This window comes from Miniopterus natalensis, chromosome 13, assembly GCF_054644295.1.
Source record: "Miniopterus natalensis isolate mMinNat1 chromosome 13, mMinNat1.hap1, whole genome shotgun sequence".
In the NCBI taxonomy this organism is placed as follows: domain Eukaryota; kingdom Metazoa; phylum Chordata; class Mammalia; order Chiroptera; family Miniopteridae; genus Miniopterus; species Miniopterus natalensis.
Window position 1 is genome coordinate 35,294,242 of NC_142093.1, and position 19,572 is coordinate 35,313,813.

A 19,572-nucleotide genomic window follows, 5' to 3' on the forward strand; every position below is an offset into this window, starting at 1 on the left:
TTAGGAGGTGAGGATGGGACAGTTCTGCAAAATGAATTTTTGTTTGAATTGTACTTGAATAAAATTGACTTTAACAGATTTTTCTAGCAGTATTCATAAATTTATTTCCATCCAATGAGAAGGTATCCTCTCTTAATTCCTGATATTTAGCCATTTTTGTTTAACTATTGTATACTTAACTTGAGAAATGATAGTTTAATAATGTTAATCAAAAGAACTAAAGCCATAGTAAAATTCTCCTTCTAAACAAGTTGGCTAGTGCTACTAGTTAAAAAAAGGTAGGAAAAGGTATTTAGAACCATGGACGATAGTGTTTTTTAATTGGTATTTGAGAGAGAGAGAGAGAGAGAAAGAAACATTAATTTGTTGTTCTACTTATTTATGCATTCATTGGTTGATTCTTGTATATGACCTGACCGGGGATCAAACCTGCAACCTTGGCATGTAGGGATGATGCTGTAACCAACTGAGCTACCCAGCCAGGGCCCATGGAAGGTTTTTTGAATAAGAGAGGTGACAGTGATTTAGGGAGGTAATGTGTGATTGTATGGTACAGACAGGATTGAGGGGAATAACTGGAATTAGGGAATCTGGGCTAGAGATTAGAGTAGTCAGGGAAGGTATAAACAAAAAGGTAGGTATTGGATTGAGCCTTAAAAGACCCCACAGGAATCGAAGTAGGAAAAATAGATAATCTAGTGACAGGGTGTGGCATTGAAAATGGGTCATCTGTGTACAGGGAAACACCAGTATGTAAGCTGGTGGGAGTGGTAGAAAACAAAGTGAGGTGGTATGGGAAGGTCTATTTGGAAAATAAATGTAAATACCTGCTGTAGTTGATATTACTGGGAGTATTTTTGAATTATCAGTGTTGTGAATACCTTTTTTTTAAATGGAAAGTTTTTTGTTTAAAAGAATGCAACATTAAAAGGCTACATGTGATTTTCATGAAGCTTATCAATCAAGGAAGGATAAATTATGTCAGCTTCAGAAGGAGGTGGTTTGAATAAATGTATTCAGAGACAAATCATGACAATTACATAGTATAGTGCATTCAAGTTTGTATTAATAAGAAAGAGGGAGAGAGCCTATTCAGGAATGGAAAGATCATAAAGGAATGCTTAAGCACATTATAGATAATGCACATTCTGATTAAACTTTTTTTGTGTGTGGTTAAAATAGAAAATGTGAGTTAGAGAAAGGTTTTTTTTGAGGGGGATTCTCTGCCAAATTAACCCTGGTGCAAAAGGCAAAGCACTAACTTTTGCAGCTGTTTATATTTTTAAATAGCAAAAATGGGAAACAAGGCCTCTTCTTTGCTGTGCTTTTATTATAAGGTTTAATTAGCATTGTCTTTCTGGATTCTGGTGAATAATTGAGGTGATCTTTGATTAGCCAAGATTGCTTGTTCTCAGATTTCTAGCTATCTAATATCAACAGAATTTTTTCCAAACCAGCACAGTTTTGAATATACTATATGACAGAAATAATAAAGAACTAGATTGTTTCAACAGATTCACTGTCCACTTGTGTAGTATTTACCTTTCATAGTGCTTTCCATAAAAGTTATTCAAGATGCTTTAGAAAATTTTACTCCAAGGAAATTCAGGGATCAAGATTAGTTGGAAAGGAAAATAAAGAATTGCACTGAGCATGAAGAACATATGTTTTTCAGTCCTAGGTTTCAGGATCTGTTCCCATTTCTTGGGGTAATACATGTTTAGACTAAAAGTCTCATAAGAGACATGAGAGAATACTGACTTTAGTGTCTGTATTAGGAACATACTTCAAAATAAATAATTAAGAAATGCTGGCTTTTAGACCATTATTATTGGTAAAGTTTCTAGTTTGGCTTCTATACTAATACTTGAAATTTGGTGGCTTTGATCTGATTTGGTTTTACTGTATGTAAAACCTCATGCTTCTTACACACAGGTTTATTGACTGGAGTAGTGGTGGACTCTGGAGATGGTGTAACTCACATTTGCCCAGTTTATGAAGGCTTTTCTCTCCCTCACCTTACCAGAAGACTGGATATTGCTGGGAGGGATATTACCAGATATCTTATCAAGGTAAGCAAAAGAAAATGTTACAGAAATTAGGTTTTATAGTTTGTTTACTGACTTAATACAAAGTTGAATATCATCCTAGGATTCTAGCAAAGCTTCTGCATCACTAGAAAAATGGCCCAATTACCCCATTCATATAAAAATCCGTATGAGATTTATAGACATGATCTCTGGTATACTAATGAGAATATATTATTTCATTACATAATTATATTTGCTATTTCTAAGGAAGGGGTAGGGAGGTATTTAAAAGATGGGGAGAGACCCTAAAACTGCCTTGAACTTAGGCAGCCTTTTCTGCCATAAAATTCTTCTTTGAACAGATATACATTAAAGCTATAATCTTGGTTGGGTTGACTGATCTTATCCTTCCCTACAGAATACACTGATAGCAAAGTAATGATACTTGATTAAAAACAGGGTCCAGTTGTGCCTGACTAATATTTAGTAGTTTTCATGGAATATGTCCAGTTTTCATTATTTACTATTTTAAAGTTTACGTCTGACGCTAATTAGTTATTATTTTCTTTAAAACATTGCTGGAGAAAGTATATGAGGCCACTATTTGAAAGCATGAGTATTTTTTTTAATGTTAAAAAATGGTTTAGAGCATTGCCTGTACTAGTTTATAGTTAGTATCTCTTCTCTGGGTAAGTGGCTCTCAACCAGGGATGATGCTGCCCTACAGGGATATTTTGCAATGTCTGGGGACATTTTTTGGATGTTATAACTTCAGGAATGCTATTAAACATCCTGGAATGACTAGGGCATGCTGGAATGAACAGCCCCCACAACAAAGAATTATAGTGTCCAAAATGTCATTTGCACTGTTGTTGAGAATCTCTGTTATACGGTGATGTCTGCACAACAAATTGGATTGCATTGAGTCTTCACCCTGACATTGAGTTCCGTTAGTCTCAAATTAGAGTAATAGTGAGATTAAATTAATGCGAGTTGTTAGACACTTATTCTAGGCCAAAGTTCTGTCTTAGGGTAACCACCAAAGGAATTTCCAAGGGTGTTCTTCTGAACATAAACACAAAGTTTAGGGGATTTATTTTTTAGAGGTTTCTTTTTACATCTTTTCTTTAATTTTTTTTTTTAATTGATTTCAGAGAGAGGAAGGGAGAGAGAGATGGAAACATCAGTGATGAGAGAGAATCATTGATCTGCTGCCTCCTGCATGGCCCCCTACTGGGAATCAAGCCCAAGCCCGCAGCCCAGGCATGTGTCCTAACTGGGAATTGAACCATGACCTCCTGGTTCATAGGTTGGTGCTCAACCACTCAGCCACACTGGCAGGGCTAGAGTTTTTATATGAAAAATTTAGTTGTGTTTATGTGCATATTATGGGTTTTTTTTCTATCAGGTTGAAATCTTTTTGTTTGTTTAACACGCTATTGCCCATCAGACATTATACTACAAGTTAAGGATAAAATTTTCTAAGACCTAGGGATATCATGAATATGGCATTGATTGAGCTAATTGCAGATAATAGGAATTTAGTACTAAAATAATGTTTATTAATAGACTTCTGATTGTTTATCAAAACTATCTAAACATTAATACTCTTAAAAAAACTAGCTTGTTTTATCCATTATTCATGAACTTTTGATTCTGTTACTCCTTGAAGCTTCTCTGTGAAACAGAAATATAAATTCTTCTCTGGCAAAGTAATATCCCTGTTTCTGATTCAGTAAAAGCTAAGGATCCACTGTCTATTACATTTGTTACTGATGTGACATATTTAGTGAGCAATAGTAGCTTTTGCAGAGTTGAGCTCATTCAGATTAATTGGGAATTTACTTCTTTTTTTGGTAACAGCTGCTTCTGTTGCGAGGATACGCATTCAACCATTCTGCAGATTTTGAAACAGTTCGCATGATTAAAGAAAAATTGTGTTACGTGGGGTATAATATTGAGCAAGAGCAGAAACTGGCGTTAGAAACCACAGTATTAGTTGAATCTTACACAGTAAGTATTTCCCATGTATAATATATATGTGGTTTTAAAATGAACAACCATGATTATTGGTGTGTGCTTAAGGAGGTTTTTTTTGAATCTAGTTTCTTAATGAGATGTTGAAAACAAATGTGAACTTGAAATTGTAACTAATGAGACTTAGAACCTTGTGATAGCTTACACCAGGGGATTTGTTTCTACCTGAATTTTTAATGTATTGCTGTCTTAAGTCTATCATGTTCATCTGGATATCAGGTACTTCCAGATCTCATCTTTGATCTAGTTACTACTAAAATGAAAGTGAATAATAGACTTTAAGTAAAAGCATGTGTTCTTAAGCCATTTGATTCATGTAAGCTCTATATATCACAAATACATACAAAATAGTCATTTTAAAAATAATTATAAATTTGTATAAGTTATATTGATTTTTAGGGAGAGGGATAGAGAGATAGAAACATCGATGATGATAGAGAAACATCATTGATTGGCTGCCTCCTGCATGCCCCCTACTGGGGATCTAGCCCACAACCTGGGCATGAGCCCTGACTGGAAATCCAACGAGTGACCTCTTGGTTCCTGGGTCAACACCGAACCACTGAGCCACACCAGCTGGGCATATTGTTTTATTGTTTTAAAGATACTGATCCAAATAGTCAATAATCCAATACTTTGTGACTTAGTGGTTTCCAGATTTGCCTCGGGGATGGATTCTTTCCTGAAGCTTTCTTGACAGTTTCTCTAGATTTATAACTTTCATCTACCTGACTTGTTTGGAAGAAAGCAGCAAGAGGCAAAGGATGAGGGAACTAAAACTCTTAAGACATGTTTTATTTTCTCCTTTCTCAAAGAATTTGACGTAGGTTACAAAAATGTGTACAACAGAAAAGAAACAGTAAACTGATGAGTGAAGAAGGATATGGCTGAACAAATAAAGGATAGGGTAAGATTCGATGCAAAGAAATGGGAACCATACCATCCTCACAGTTCCTAGGGGTAGGTAGTTTGTAGGGTAGGTGGCCCCAGTGTGGCCAGTAGCCAGAGTGTCCAGAGAAGTCACACCATCAGAGAGGCTAGAAATGTGAGAGACAGAGATTTTGCTAAAAACAGCCTGCCATGTGAACTTTCTCCAGGTATCTTGGTGATTTCATGTGGCTTTTAAACTCACCTGATGGTTTGGTTTTTTGGTTTTTTTTTTAAGGGTTAATGTTTGGATCAGTATCTTTTTTCTTTTTAAGAAATTGGATACAATTTATAAAAATAATTCTGGAGTTTTTGAAAAATGTGATTGCTTTGTATATATCTGTAGACAATTACAGCAAACATGGGATAAATGTTTTAAAGAAATTGCTTTGTGTGAGTTTGTCGTATTAGAAAGTCAGTTTTGGAATATGAATATAATTATTGTAATTATCCTAAATTAAGTACACTGTTAGAAATGAAACGAATTTTGTTATCTCATAAAGAAATGCGTCAAATGCCAGTATATACAAGCATATACTGGTTACTTAAGTCAGTCCAATGAATTATGAGGTGGTTTAAGAGAGGGAGTTTTTCTTTAACATTTCTCATTTAATTAAACATAAGACGTGACTTAAGAGCTTTCTGCACAAGGTCATCTAACAATATCTGACCTTTTGTTTGTTTAAGTCTCGTTGCTTAAGTTAATACATCTATTCATTCTCATTTAAAATTTAATAGGACCTAGTAAGTAGGATACAACAAAATTACCTAATAAAAAGTAGTCTAGATCAGTGTCCCTTAAACTTTTTTGATTATAAAGTATTTTTCGGATTAAATGACTTGACAGATGTTTCACACATGATATAAAGTGTTTTGATAGCAAAATAAAGTTTCACAGTAATTATTTGGTGAAAGAAATAATTAAAAATTTTTAATTGAATGTGTTTATGCGACATGGTAAAAATATAAAGTTACAAATTTGTTAAAATAATGAGAGAAGCAGCATTGACACCAGGTATAATCCAAGGCAGTGGTTGATTAATGCTGCCTGTATATGCTTAGCTGTGCACCAGTGGAACATCCTACATTAATGCATTGGTGATTTCTCCAAGAAATTTCTGAAACCTTGGAGCAAGGCATACCATTTTAAAAAGCAGAACAAAGTATGGTAATAAAAACAGATGTATTTTATTTTACCTTTTTTTCTTTTCCAAAACTGTATTTTGGGATAAATATGTTGCTGATAATGATTTTCATTATAGGACAGATGTGTTTAAAGTACTAGTGTTTCAGAGAACACCGGAAAATTTTTTAATCTTTGCTAATTTGGTTAATCTTGGTTTCCAGCTCCCAGATGGCCGCATTATCAAAGTTGGGGGAGAGAGATTTGAAGCACCAGAAGCTTTATTTCAGCCTCACTTGATCAATGTTGAGGGTGTGGGTGTTGCTGAATTGCTTTTTAACACAATCCAGGCAGCTGACATTGATACCAGGTACGTTAGAAATGGTGGTTTTATGGTTATTTATCAGAAATAGGTGGAATATAAATAGTTGGAATGACCAAGCTTCCTGTTACTTCACTCATGTTTTTAAATAGATAAGACAAAGTAATTTTTTTATAGGGTGGCACTTGATGTTTACCACGTTGTATCATTGTGTCTCAGAAGCCATTTTAAACTTTTTATTTTGAAATAATTTAAAACTTAAAGAAAAGTTGCTAGGATAATAGCTTATGTATCACTCAATGCAGTTTCTCATTTTACTAAAGTTCTGCATGTTCGCTTTATTTTTCCCTGTCTCTTTTTCTTGAGCTGGTTGAGAGTAGGATGAATGTGTAAATCCTCTATACTCCTTAATATTCACTTGGTAATTTCTAAAAACAAAAATAGTCCTTCATATAGCTGCAATGTAGTTATCAAGCACAGGAGTGTCATTACTGATAAATACTTTTATCTACCATCCTTATTTCAGTTTTGTCCACTGTCCTAATAATGTCCTTTATACAGTTTTTCTTTTTTTCAGTAAAGTATCAAATGTAGGATCACATGTTGTATTTAGTTGACACGTCTCTTAGTCACCTTTTACCTGTTACCAGTCCTCAGTCTTTTATGACAGTGACATCTTTGCAAAGTATAGGCCAATTATTTTAGAGCATTTTTCTCAATTGGGTTTGGATGATTTCTCATGAATAGATTCAGGTTATGTGTTTTGGGCAAAAATACTGCATATGTATGTGATGTGTCCTTCTTAGAGCATCACATCCAGAGGTGATGTCTGTTCCTTACTGGTTATGTTAGTGTCAAGCTCTTAATGAAGTTTCCTTTTTGCTCCACTGTATAGTTATCCTGTTTTTTCTTTCCTAATTTATAAGTAATTTGTGGGAAAATACTTTGAGATTTTGTAAATCTCCTGTTCCTCACCAAACTCTGCCCTCTGCCCCTTTTAGCATGTATTGATGATTCTTGCCTAAATCCATTTTTATTGTGATTGTTGCAAGAAGGTGATTTTCTAATGCCATCCTTCCTTCTATATTTATTAGCTGGCATTCTAGCAAAAGGAAGTGCTTTTTCTTCTCCCTTTTTGTTTATTATCAGTATGGATTCATGAATTTTTTCAGTTGATTATAATTTATTACTGTCTTACCTATTTTGCTGCTCAGATTGTTCCTGATTTGGCCAATGAGAGCCCCTTCAAGCAGGCTTTTGTGTCCCTTTTTTTTTTTTTTTTTTTTTTAAATATATCTTTATTGATTTCAGAGAAAGGAAAGGAGAGGGAGAGACAGAGATAGAAACATCAATGATGAGAGAGTCATTGATCGAGCCCGCAACCCGGGCATGTGCCCTGACCGGGAATTGAACCCCAATCGCCTGGATCCTAGGTCGACACTCAGCCGCTGAGCCACGCCCGGGCTCTTGTGTCCTTTGATGTGCCTCATCTTTTCTGAGCATATTCTGTTTGGGGGCACAGGATATTATTCCTGGCTCATGTTAATTTTGTTTTTTGAATAGGAAGAACAATAACTACGTTAAAAAGTATATGTAGAGGTAGTACTCTCCCCACTCCCCCTCTTCCACCCTGGTCCTCTGGCCCCTATTATAGGTAAATAGTTTCATGTCTCTCCTTTTTGTGGTTCTTATTTTCTCTTACACCAAAGGTAGTGTACTAGAAATACCCTTGCGTGTTGCTGCTTCCCCTGAATATAGCCTCAGCAGTGCTATGCTGTTTCCTAGATGGTCCTCATTCTTTTTCCAGTTGCATTTTTCCCCCAGTGTATACATACCAGGGTTTATTCAGTGACAGTTGTTTAGGTAGATTCCAATATTTGTGTTGACAAATAATGCTGCAGTAATAACCTTGTGCATGCTATATCTTTGTAGTTTGGGGCATGTATATTCTGAAAATATTTCTAGAGGGGGGATTTTTTGGTTCAAAGGGTAAATGGGTATAGTTGCTATTGCTCATTCCCACCAGTGATATGCGAGGGCACCTTTGTCCCCACAGCTTGTTCACAGTTTTCAGCCTTTTTACTTTTATGCCAGTCTGATGAGTGTGAAATGATACCTCACTGTAGTTTTAATTTGCATCTCTCTCAAGCATGAATTTGAACATAATTTTTCTATGTTTAGGGCTATTTTTATATCTTTTTCTGGTGAATTATCTGTTCATGGCTTTTATCTGTTGTTCTTCAGAATTTTTATGATTATTTTCCCTTAGTTTTTAAAAGTTCTTTTTATATTAGCTTTGTGTTATCTGTTGCAGATATATCCTCCTAATTTACCATTTGTCTCTTGCTTATGGTGTTTTTTAGCCATACAGAAATTTGTTTTTATCTAGTTGTATAAAAAGATTTAATCTTCACTGGTCAGTTAAGTTCAGTTGGTTAGAGCTTTGTCCTGATACGCCAAAGTTGTGGGTTCGATCCCCAGTCAGGGCACATACAAGCATCAACCAATGAATTCATATATAATAACAAATCATTGTTTCTCTCTTTCTCTCTCCCTACCTCTAAAATGAATCAGTACAATTTTTAAAAAGGTATATAATCTTTTATTGCATCTAGGGTTTGTTACAGAGAGCCCTCCTCTGCACCCATGCTATTGAGGAATTCACTCAGAAGCATTTTATAAAGCAAGAGTTTGCTTACTTGCTTAATCCTGAATTAAATACCTACCTAAGTTTTGTGGGATGGCTGGGGAGTAGGATAATAATGGAAATTAATAAAAATAGCATTTGGCTTATAATGTAAGTCTATAAATCTAATGGAAGATGATAAAATCAAATCTAGACTTCATAATTATGGTAAGTTCTCATAATAGGAATTAGATAGATGCTTTTGTCCTTAGATTTAATGATCATCAATAGCAAAATTGTATTTAAAAGAGCATTCCTGTTGGTGGTGATTAAAGTTTAGGTATTTCTAAAACACTGAAGTCTAGTTCAGTACCCTTCCCACATACCTGGCAGTGGAAAGTAGCACAACTCAAAATTTTGTTTGTGTGTTCTACATATTGAAAGCATATATGTAAATACACATGGGTACGTATCACATGTAGCCATATTTCAGCTGCTTGGCTTATGCTGCACTCATGTGCATACTTCTACAATTAAAAACAAAAGCACTGTTCTTCTAGAAGCTAGAATTACAGTAGCTTGAGCCATTGAGAACCTGGGAGTAAATAAAAACATGAAGCCAGTTTGAATGAGGCCAAATGGATGTGACTCATCTTCTGAACTTTACTATGAGAAGAGTTCCTCAGACCCTCACTCAGATTATATTACTTTTACTATATATGCAGTTATTTTAGATTTGATTATTTGATATTACTGACAGTATATTTAAGGAAAGAAGAGAGGATTGCTATATGAAGCAAGCATATTCATCAATCTAACCAAAAATAACAGGGACAGCCTCAAGGCAAAGGAACAAAAGGGGAAACTACAAAAGGCAAATGGAAAAATTGAAAAGCAAGAACTGGGAACATAGTAGAATATGGTTATTAGAGTAAACAACCACATCTCAGAGGCTCCAGGGAAGCACTGTGATAATACAGTCCAATTTTTGATAGTTTGTAATATAAACTGTGGTCATTATTAAAAGACTCAGTTACATTTGCAAGAAAGTACATCTTGTGCTTTAGAAGTATTTTCATCAAAATTGTAACATTTTATATGAAAAGAGGGTTTGTTATCAAATAACAATAGTAATAATAAACATTCAGTCCTGTGATTTACATGTTGAATTTTATTTAATTCTGCGGGCGACCACCTGAGGCTGACATAAAAACAGGAACTCCGAGATACTATTTTCCTAATCCGAAACCCCAAATGAATGCCTATTATGTCTTTCTAGGTCTGAGTTCTATAAGCACATTGTGCTTTCCGGAGGGTCTACGATGTACCCTGGGCTGCCATCACGACTGGAACGAGAGCTGAAACAGCTTTACTTAGAACGAGTGTTAAAGGGAGATGTGGAAAAACTTTCTGTAAGTATCAATCAATAATCCAGCTGTTAATATACTTTTAAAACCCTGTAAAGTAGCTTGTGAATTTGATAGCCACCAGAGGGCGCAAGAAGTCTTTTTTAAACAAATTTCTAATGTAGTCAAGTATGGCCTTGAAGAGATAGGAAGAACTAATTGGTTCAAGGTCATGAACTCTGTCCCGGAATGGTCACACTGTGTGGTCACCTGTGTAGTCAGTGGATGGAGACGACTAGGTCCAGGACCAAACATTCTGGGTTATCCATAATGAATAGCCTAAATTGAGGTGTCTCTAAATACATAGGAAGAACCTGCTATACTGTGGAGAGATAGAAGCCCCACTTGGGTTTTTGAGTGTTTTTTGTTTGTTTTTAAAAAATTTTTTTTGAATATGTAATGAGCCTTCAGTACAACTCTTGGACCGTTTCATATTTCTGATTCTAGGTTTTTTTCTGGCCACTTCTTACATATGTCTTAGCTCTGCAATCAGATTATAAAACATATCTCCAGTTCTTTTGCATCCCCATCAACTATTATAGCTCCTGAAACAAACTTTAAGTGGTAGTTGTTGATGTGTAGAGTAGAAAGAAAATTTTAAACTAGTATGTAACAGTTAATGATTTGACATTGATATTTTTTTCTTTCTATAAACTGGACTTGTGGGAAGTACACTGTATACTGTGCTCTCAACCAACAGTTATTTAATTCTGAATTAATCTCTGAGGCTTGTCTCACAAACTTTGATTAACTGTATTAGATAATGAGATTACACATTACAGAGGACTACATGTTGGAGACACTAATGTTACATTTCTTATATGTGATCAAAATTGGTGATATGAAATTGAGTATGGACACATGTACATTAAACAAAAGACTGAAAGGGGTCATATTGTCTAAGTCTTTCACTCGTCTGATTTTATTGAGTTATACATATGTAATTTACAGTCAGTTTCAGGTGCCTATTTATTCAGCATATATTTGTTGAACTCCTTCTGGGAGCCAAATACTGGATTTAGATGCTGGGATAAAACAATGGTGAACAAAAACCAAATCCTTGCTTTTAGTTTATGAAGAATAATATATCAGTAGTAATAAGTACTATGAAGAAAAGTAAAGTAAGGTTGGGGGTTAGGAAGTGGTAGGAGTTGGGGAGATGGTGTGTTCCTTCAGGTAATGTGACCAGGGAATGTCTCTGATGAGAAAACTTTTGAGCAGAGACCTGAATGGAGTGAGAAAGTGAGCCACGTGACTTGACTATCTGGGGGAAGAACCTTCTAGGCTGGAATAGGAAGTGCAAAAGCCCCAAGTTGGTGGGAGTGGGCAGGTATGCTTGGAGCCGAGTGAGCAATGGAGAGGGCTGGGAGGTGACGGCAGACTGTTGGGATGCAGGTTTTGTTCAGCCACAGCAGAGTTAGGCTTTACTCCTAATGAAATAGAAAGTCTTGAATTTTGGGCAGATAAGTGACAGGATCTGATTTGTTTTTAAAAGATCAAGTCTGGTGTGAATAGGCTGTTGAAGGGAGGGAGAAAGGTGAATGTAGAAAGATAGGTTAGGAGGCTGCTCTGAGAGGAGGGAGGAGGCGGTAAAGGGTTATAAAATAGAGGAGGAGTGAAATGGAAAGTCTTGGAGAGTGGAAGAGAGGAGAAATAGAAATAGGATTGCTGAGCAGACTAAGGGGCTCAGTTGAGTTAAGTGATACATTTGAAGTAAGATGCTGAGTTTCTCTCCTGTGGTGTTCAGTTGCTTGAGGACAGGTGTGCCTGAGTTGCAGTTTTGCCAATGAGTCTGAGAGGGAGAGGACAGAGTCACCAAGGGTAATGTGAGGAAATGATGGAGAGGGCACACACTCAAGCAGTAAGAGCAGGCACGAGAAGAAGTCACCTGGGGACCTGGGGATGACTTGGGCAAGGAGTGGTGGGTGGAGAAGCCTGATGATGGGAGTCTCCGAGGGGCTATGGAGTTGTAGGGAGGAGGGGGAGAGAAGCAGCACAGTCGAGTAAGGATTCCTGTTACCAAATCTCAGGGGTCAGGAAGGTACTGTGAGAGAGGAACCGCAGCCAGCCGAGAAAGCCTCAAGGGCAACAGTGTCTGCAGGGTATCCTGGGCTTTGCTTAGAGCAGGGGTAGCCAGACTGCATACAGCCCTGTACTCAAAACTGCTGTTTTGTTGTGAATACACTTTTTTGTGAACACAGCCAGAGCCATTTTATATGGTGTTACTTATGGTCACATATTGTCTATAGTGGCCAGAGAGACCCGCAGAGTTTCAAGTATCTGCTGTCTGGTCCTTTACAGAAACAGTTTGCTGACCCCTGCCTAAATGTAAAACAGTAATTCGAACAATTAAAACAGTAGGTTAGCCTCAGAGTTGGTAACTGGTGTTTTTCTATCATGTATTATCAGGTCCTACAGTTCATTTATGTGATTTAAAGACAGTTTATGTGATAAAATGATATAGTTATTTTGAGTCCTTTTGCAGGGTTTGTGACACTTAATAAACTGCTACATCATTTTAAGGTTTCTCTTTTAGGTGTTAACTGATCACACAGATTGAGGCGTATCCTTGTTAGTTAATACTGGCCGTAGAGTATAAAACATTTTCCACTTGTCTTTCATTTTGGTTACTGTGTTCATTTTTTCTAATATCCCCATGATTTATTTTGATCATATTTGGTCTATTTTTATTTTGAGAATATTTTATTTGAATTTGAGACAGTAGAAAGTGAGTTTTGCTTATAAGAAAGGAGCTTCAGTCTTTCTCTGTTGCATGGGACTAGTTATAGCAGCGTTAGACCTTAAAGAAACCGTAGAAGTCCTCTTATTCAAGCTCTTCATTTGACAGGTGGCTAAGTGATTGACCCATGTGTCCACCCACCAATTGATGGGAAAAGCTGCCACAAGCAGAACTCTGGTATTTGTGCTCACAGCAGGGTGATCGTGGGATTTATCGTTCAAATCAGAACAATTTGATAGGCGCTGTTACTAATGGGGTAACAGGTATAAGTCAGAACTGTTCTAAGCACACTAACTATGAGCTTGGGCAAATTACAGACTGACTGTATGCCTCAGATATCAGATCCTGCTGTCCTACTTACATCACAGGACTTTTGTGAGAATTCAACAGGAGAATATATGAAAAAGTCACTGTTGTAAAGCCCAAAGCACTATGCACAGGTGACATTTTATCATCTCTTTCTTTTTTAGAAATTTAAGATCCGCATCGAAGACCCGCCCCGCAGAAAGCACATGGTATTCCTGGGTGGTGCAGTCCTCGCAGACATCATGAAAGACAAAGACAACTTCTGGATGACCCGACAGGAATACCAAGAAAAGGGCGTCCGTGTGCTGGAGAAACTTGGTGTGACTGTCCGATAAACTCGAGCTTGTTCCCATCACACCCTTAACGCTTTCTTTTTTTTCCTTTACTGCCAGTCTTTGAACTTATTAAACTCCAGGACATGGAAGAGGCCTCTCTTTGCCCTTTGACTGAAAAGGTCAGGTTTTATTCTGGTATCTTAGGGAAGCTTTGTTAAATTTTTGTTAATATGGGTAAATCTGACTGGTTAATTCAACCACTTCCTTACAAACACAAGGAGAGGGCAAAGGGTCCTGTGTGCTGCTTTGTTTCTTCTAAGTAGGCATTTAGATCACTCCTGTAGGCTGCCTATTTTCACTCTACTCGCTAATGCTGCTAGTTTTAGCACACTAGGTGGTATGCCTTTATTAGCCTAAGAAAAAACTTTAACAGGAGCTTTTACGTGTTATTGGGGTGGGGGTGGTACGGGATGGGTGGGCAGCTGCTGAACCCTTTAGGGCATTTTCTCTATAGTGTGGCGCTTTCAACAGTTACTGGTGCAGATGTAAGTACCTTGAAGCTCTGGTATTGACATTTTAGGGAAATAGGCTCATAACTGAAGTGTTTTGTGTAGGGGTTAGGGAAGGTGGTCTTTTGATTTTGATATTTTGATTTTTGAACTTTTCTGCTCTGGGTACAAAAGATGAACTTTATTTACAGTACTTTGATTTGGCAGGTTTTCTTCTACTTTTATTCTGCCTGGAACTGTTTCCATATGATATAAAAAACAAGTATAAGTACAGTTTTTTATATCCTTTGGAAGTATAAAAAATATTACCATGTGGCTTAGGGATTTGGTTTTTTAAGTCAACCATGTTGTCTGGGACTAGACTCCCTAAAATCTGTCAGTGGAAAAGTAACATTTAAAAAATGCTATTGGACAAATTACAGATTTAAAAAGTGCTTAAGAGCTGGTATTTTCTAAGTGCTTCTGTTTATACCAGGAGCATTAAGATAACCCAGTGCCAAGTACCATTCTTGCAAATTATTCTTTTAGATAACTTACCAGTGCTTATTTAATAAAAGATATATATATATAAATAATTACTGGCAGTAGGTTATAAATGTTGGGTAAAAATAACATTGAAATATGGGACTTGTTGCCAGATTGGTAATTTTCATTAGATTTTTTTTGTTTGTTTTGATTTGAAACCTGGAAGTGGAGTAAAATTGAACTATCTAAAATGTTGGCCAAAAAATCAAGATTTAAATTTGTATCTGTATTGAAAAATTAATCATAACGACTAAATCTCAGCCATCCTATGCTTGAAAGAAGAGTTGTTGGTAATTTGTAAATGTTAGCAGACTTTCCTGCCTACTTCAGAAAATCATATTTATGAAGTCTTTCAGAATTGTTCAGTATCTAAAAAAATACTCAGGCGTGAATTCTTTCTAAATTTGAAAAATAAAGTAATAAGAAATTGTATCGCATTAAGTACAAAATGCAGATTCTGGAAAAAAAAATGTGTTGGTGGTTTTTTTTTTTTTTCATTTCAAAAATTGTTTACTAATAATGAAAGAAGAAAGCTTTGCTTTGAAAGGAGAAGCTTATTTTTCTGGGTAACTGAGATTGGAGAAATTATTGACTTTAGAATCTCTTGAGAAAACTTAAAAATCAGTTCATATGAAATAAGCAGCAAAAGGAGGTTAGTTTTCATTATGCAGCTTCTGTTAATATTAAGTATTTTTTCTCTGTTTTACCTCAATTTGAACAAATAAAAGAAGTTTGCCTGCATGCGGGACATGCCTCAGTACATGTGAATAGCCTATGAATAACATCTACTAGATTTAGGGACCTAGATGTCAGAGTACTTTGGGGTTCTAAAGTGCTCCTAAATCATATTCATGTAAACACCCCCAGCCTTTTGAGTACTGGACTCTATAAAGGACACAAATGTAGGACCAGTACCTACTAGCTGTTCATTTCAGGTAAATGGATTGACTCTTGGCCTTTGGTCATGATTTTATAACATGGGGGTAGAAAACAACAAAGAATGGGATAGGCTCTTAATAAAACAATGAAAGAGCATTTATTATCTGTCCTTTGAATGTAGAATTTGGTTTTAATTTCATATTCTAGCAAACATGACATTAAAATTGTGTATTAATATATATTGTATAATTTTAAAATTTCATTTTATAATTTTCCTATTCCAAGGTGAAATAATGCATTTAGTAATTTTGGGGGGGGGGGGGTAGTATTGTTTGATTGGAGTTGTCTTGTATGAATGAGTTTCTCAAATTAAAATTTATTCTAAGAGATCTGATTTTTAGCTCTTAAACCATTGTCATTTAAATTTCCAAAAATGATTAAAAGTCTTTCCTTTTAAAATTAGAATTGCCAGTACCTTGACCTTTGAGAAGGGTTTCTTAGAAATAGGTCCTGCGGTTAAACTTTTTTCTTTAAAACGTGGTATTGGATGTTAACTTTTACACAGTTCTGAGCACTGTTAACAATATCAGTTAAGTATTTTGAGAGATCAGTGGAAAGTTAAACATTCTGAATTTAACATGAATATACTTCTTTTTGATTTAGAAAATAAAATCAGATTTTTCAAAATAAATTTGAATTTTGTCTTTGTATTTCTCTTAATAGTTTTCCTCTTTAGTTTCATTTTCTTATTTTTATTTTCATTTTTGCTAATGCAAGATGGATCGACAACTGTAGGGCAAGTTCAGTTCAGTGTTCCATTATTTGACCAAAAAAACTGTTTCTGGTATGATTTCAAATACGTAAGAGGGGAAAACACACACAAGACTTAAGAGCAAATTACAGCTGTAGCTATATTAGAGATTTTCCCCCTCCAGCAGAGACTGTTTGGTTTCCTGGAAGATAACACTGTGGTTTTCAGAATAGTAGGAATGGTAGGTAGACTGGCATGTAATAGGCCTCTCTTTAAGGATGTTTCAGCTCATCTGCAGACTTTCAGGCATATTATTTTTAATAAACAATTAAAGAAGGGTGAAAATGTATTAAACTGACCCTTTCTTGTTTTCATACTTGCCTTTGAGGATGGGGGCTGGGGAGTGGACTCAGGAGTTTTTGTTTCTCCTTCAGGAACTTGTAAGCTTGAACCTCATTGCTCCCTTCATGGCCTGAGTTCCCCAGGACCTACCTGAGGTTTGCCTCTGGTGTCTTCTTATCCAGCCTCTCAATTGCCAAGAGTATAGTGTGAGAGCTCTCCAGATGTTACAGAGGAAGCAAGTACTGCGCACTGCATAAGGGCCTTGTAGATGGAGTGAGAGACAAGTTTTTCCTTCACCCACTGTGCAACTGAATGTGTTCATTAACTACTGATGTTAGAACCATCAGAGAAGACATCCAACTAAAGTGAACCAGAAACCCAAGGGTTGACTTTAGTATTTAGCATGCTGTCTAACCTTAGACTAATAGGCCAACTGCCCACAGTATCTGGGGTATTTGTAGGTTCGTTTTTTCCCTTCAGCTCAAATTCTGTGACCTATTAAAAGATTGAAAATGCTACATCAGGGGTAAGTAGAGGAAGCGGGGAGGATTTGGGTGAGCATATTTGTTACTAGTATTCCAATTTGTGTTATGTGCAAATGGAAAATACCTAACTGGGTAGGGGGAGTACAAATGATTTCTCACTTCTCTGGCAGAACAGGATTCCTGTCCTGTCTCATTTCTATATTCAGTTCTTTCCACCCATTAGAGAAAAAAAAGACTGGAAAAGACTGCAAATAATTTTCCTTAAAGTAGAAGAATTAGCATTTTAACTGTGTGTGCATTGATCATTTGAAAGGTTTGGGTTTGGGAATTGCAGAAACTAGTCACAAGGATAATAGAATATAGTCTTCAAGTCCAGGGTAGACTCCTGAGAACAGTGCCGTTTGCTATTAACATCAAGTTGAGCTTTTGCCTTGTGAATACTTTTTTCAAGATTAGTAAAAAGAAAACTAGTGAGCTGCTTTACCCTTGAATGGGAACTTAAGAAGAGGGCCCTGACTCTCAAGAATAAGAGTTTTATTCATTAAAGATTATAAACATTTGAATTTTTGTATTTCACATTTTAATATTACAAATATTTGAAATATTAATATCAAAGGTTGACAGTTTAAGTAATTAGTTCAGGAAATTCTGAAGTTAAGACCTACCACAATAGTAATTTGATATTTTTGTTCAGTGAGTACCTTGATATTGTGCAGGGGTTGGGATTTTTTTTTTAGACCCTATCATAAAATATGCACAAGAAAATTGCAAGGCCTGTCTTACTTTAAGAAACCAAAATCTAAGGATTTCCTGAGAATTCTAAGGATTAGTGAGAATTCTCCTAACTGCTCTTATATTTACATATTTCATGTCAACTTAGTATTTGAAGAGTAAGAAATTTGTGCCTTAAAATCAAGCTCAAATAAGCTGATAATATACATTTAACCCTTTGATTTGAAACCTTCAGTCTACCTACGGGGGGGGGGGGGGGGGGGCGTTGTTAGATCTACATAATGAAGGCTTCTGGGATTATGTTTAAGAACTGCTGGTGTGGCTCAGCGGTAGGGCATTGACCTAGGATCCAGGAGATTGTGGTTCAATTCCCTGACGTCAGGGCACATGCCCAGGTTGTGGGCTCGATACCCGATAGGGGGTGTGCAGGAGGCAGCCCACTGATGATTCTCTCTCATCATTGATGTTTCCTGTCTCCCTCCCTCTCCCTTCTTCTCTCTGAAATCAATAAAGATACATTTTAAAATGTTGAAAAAGAATGTAGGTTTAAAACCTATAGCTGTGATGACTAGGTACAGTTCAAAGGACCTAGGTGGTCAAGTAGAGAGACCATGTTGCTTATTTTGTTTTATTTAGCTGTTTAGGTGGGATTTATGTTTAGTATCCTACAGGAAAGGATGTAGCTAGAGTATAATTACCTAAAATTTTAAAATAGTCAAATTATTTGCCCCTCAGTGTCTTTATCAATGTGAAGTCCTAATCACACAGGTTGTTGAAAAGTGTAGGTTCCTGAGCCCCACTGTGGACCTACCAAAACTTGGCTCCGGGGCCTGAGGGTTGTCCAGCTGCGCTGATGGGCCTGACCCCCGCAACGCTCCCTCTCCCTGCTGTAGGGTGTTAACAGGACAAGCAGGCTCCAAAGAGGGATCCACTTTGGAGCCCTGGGCCCACACCTGCGTGCCCTCGCCTCGCCCTGCTGAAAACTGGCGGAACTTCTAGCAAATAGGCTCAGCAGTGTGCTGGAACCAGCCCTGGAAACCAACTCAGGCCAGTATGCTCACCTCCACTGCGCCTCCCCAACCAACCCTCAGTGCAGGTAGGTGTGAATATCGTTTACTCAAGACGCAGACTCCTCTGGGAAGGTTAAAGCACCATCGGTAATTTACACTTTGTGTGAACTTCCAGGAAGCCCAGTGACAAACTGGCACCTAGTGAAGATTAGCGGCTCTGGCTCAGGGGAAGGTCTGCAAGTTTGGCCAAAGGAGAAGCAGAGAGCTCATTAGGGCAAGGCCACTTTTAGGAAGCCGTGTAGATGGGAGTCAGGTGCTGGAAGTGGTGAAATAACCAGAGCAAACTGCTGATTTCAAAGTCATTTCTAGAGATGCTTTCTCCTCACTTCTGACTTGCATGGTTCCCAGCTCCCTCCGCTTGAGTTAGTACAGCTCCCGCTGCAATTCAGCCCTTCGCTCGGTGGATTCAAGTGGCCTGGCCAAGGAGCCCACCTACCAGATGTAGTTTACCTCTGGAGAGGAAATATCTGTGTTTCAATTTCTATGC

General features: G+C 36.9%; 1 protein-coding gene across 1 annotated transcript in view; it reads left to right on the forward strand.

Moving 5' to 3' along the window:
* Positions 1 to 16,396, forward strand: part of ACTR2 (actin related protein 2) — a 32,491-nt gene extending 16,095 nt beyond the window's left edge. Inside the window, exons 5-9 of the mRNA XM_016224221.2 lie at positions 1,936 to 2,072; positions 3,894 to 4,043; positions 6,342 to 6,487; positions 10,345 to 10,477; positions 13,682 to 16,396. Of these exons, the coding sequence (XP_016079707.1) occupies positions 1,936 to 2,072; positions 3,894 to 4,043; positions 6,342 to 6,487; positions 10,345 to 10,477; positions 13,682 to 13,852 (737 nt within the window). The 3' untranslated portion in view covers positions 13,853 to 16,396. The remainder of the gene's footprint in view (positions 1 to 1,935; positions 2,073 to 3,893; positions 4,044 to 6,341; positions 6,488 to 10,344; positions 10,478 to 13,681) is intronic.
* The last annotated feature ends 3,176 nt before the right edge of the window (positions 16,397 to 19,572 follow it).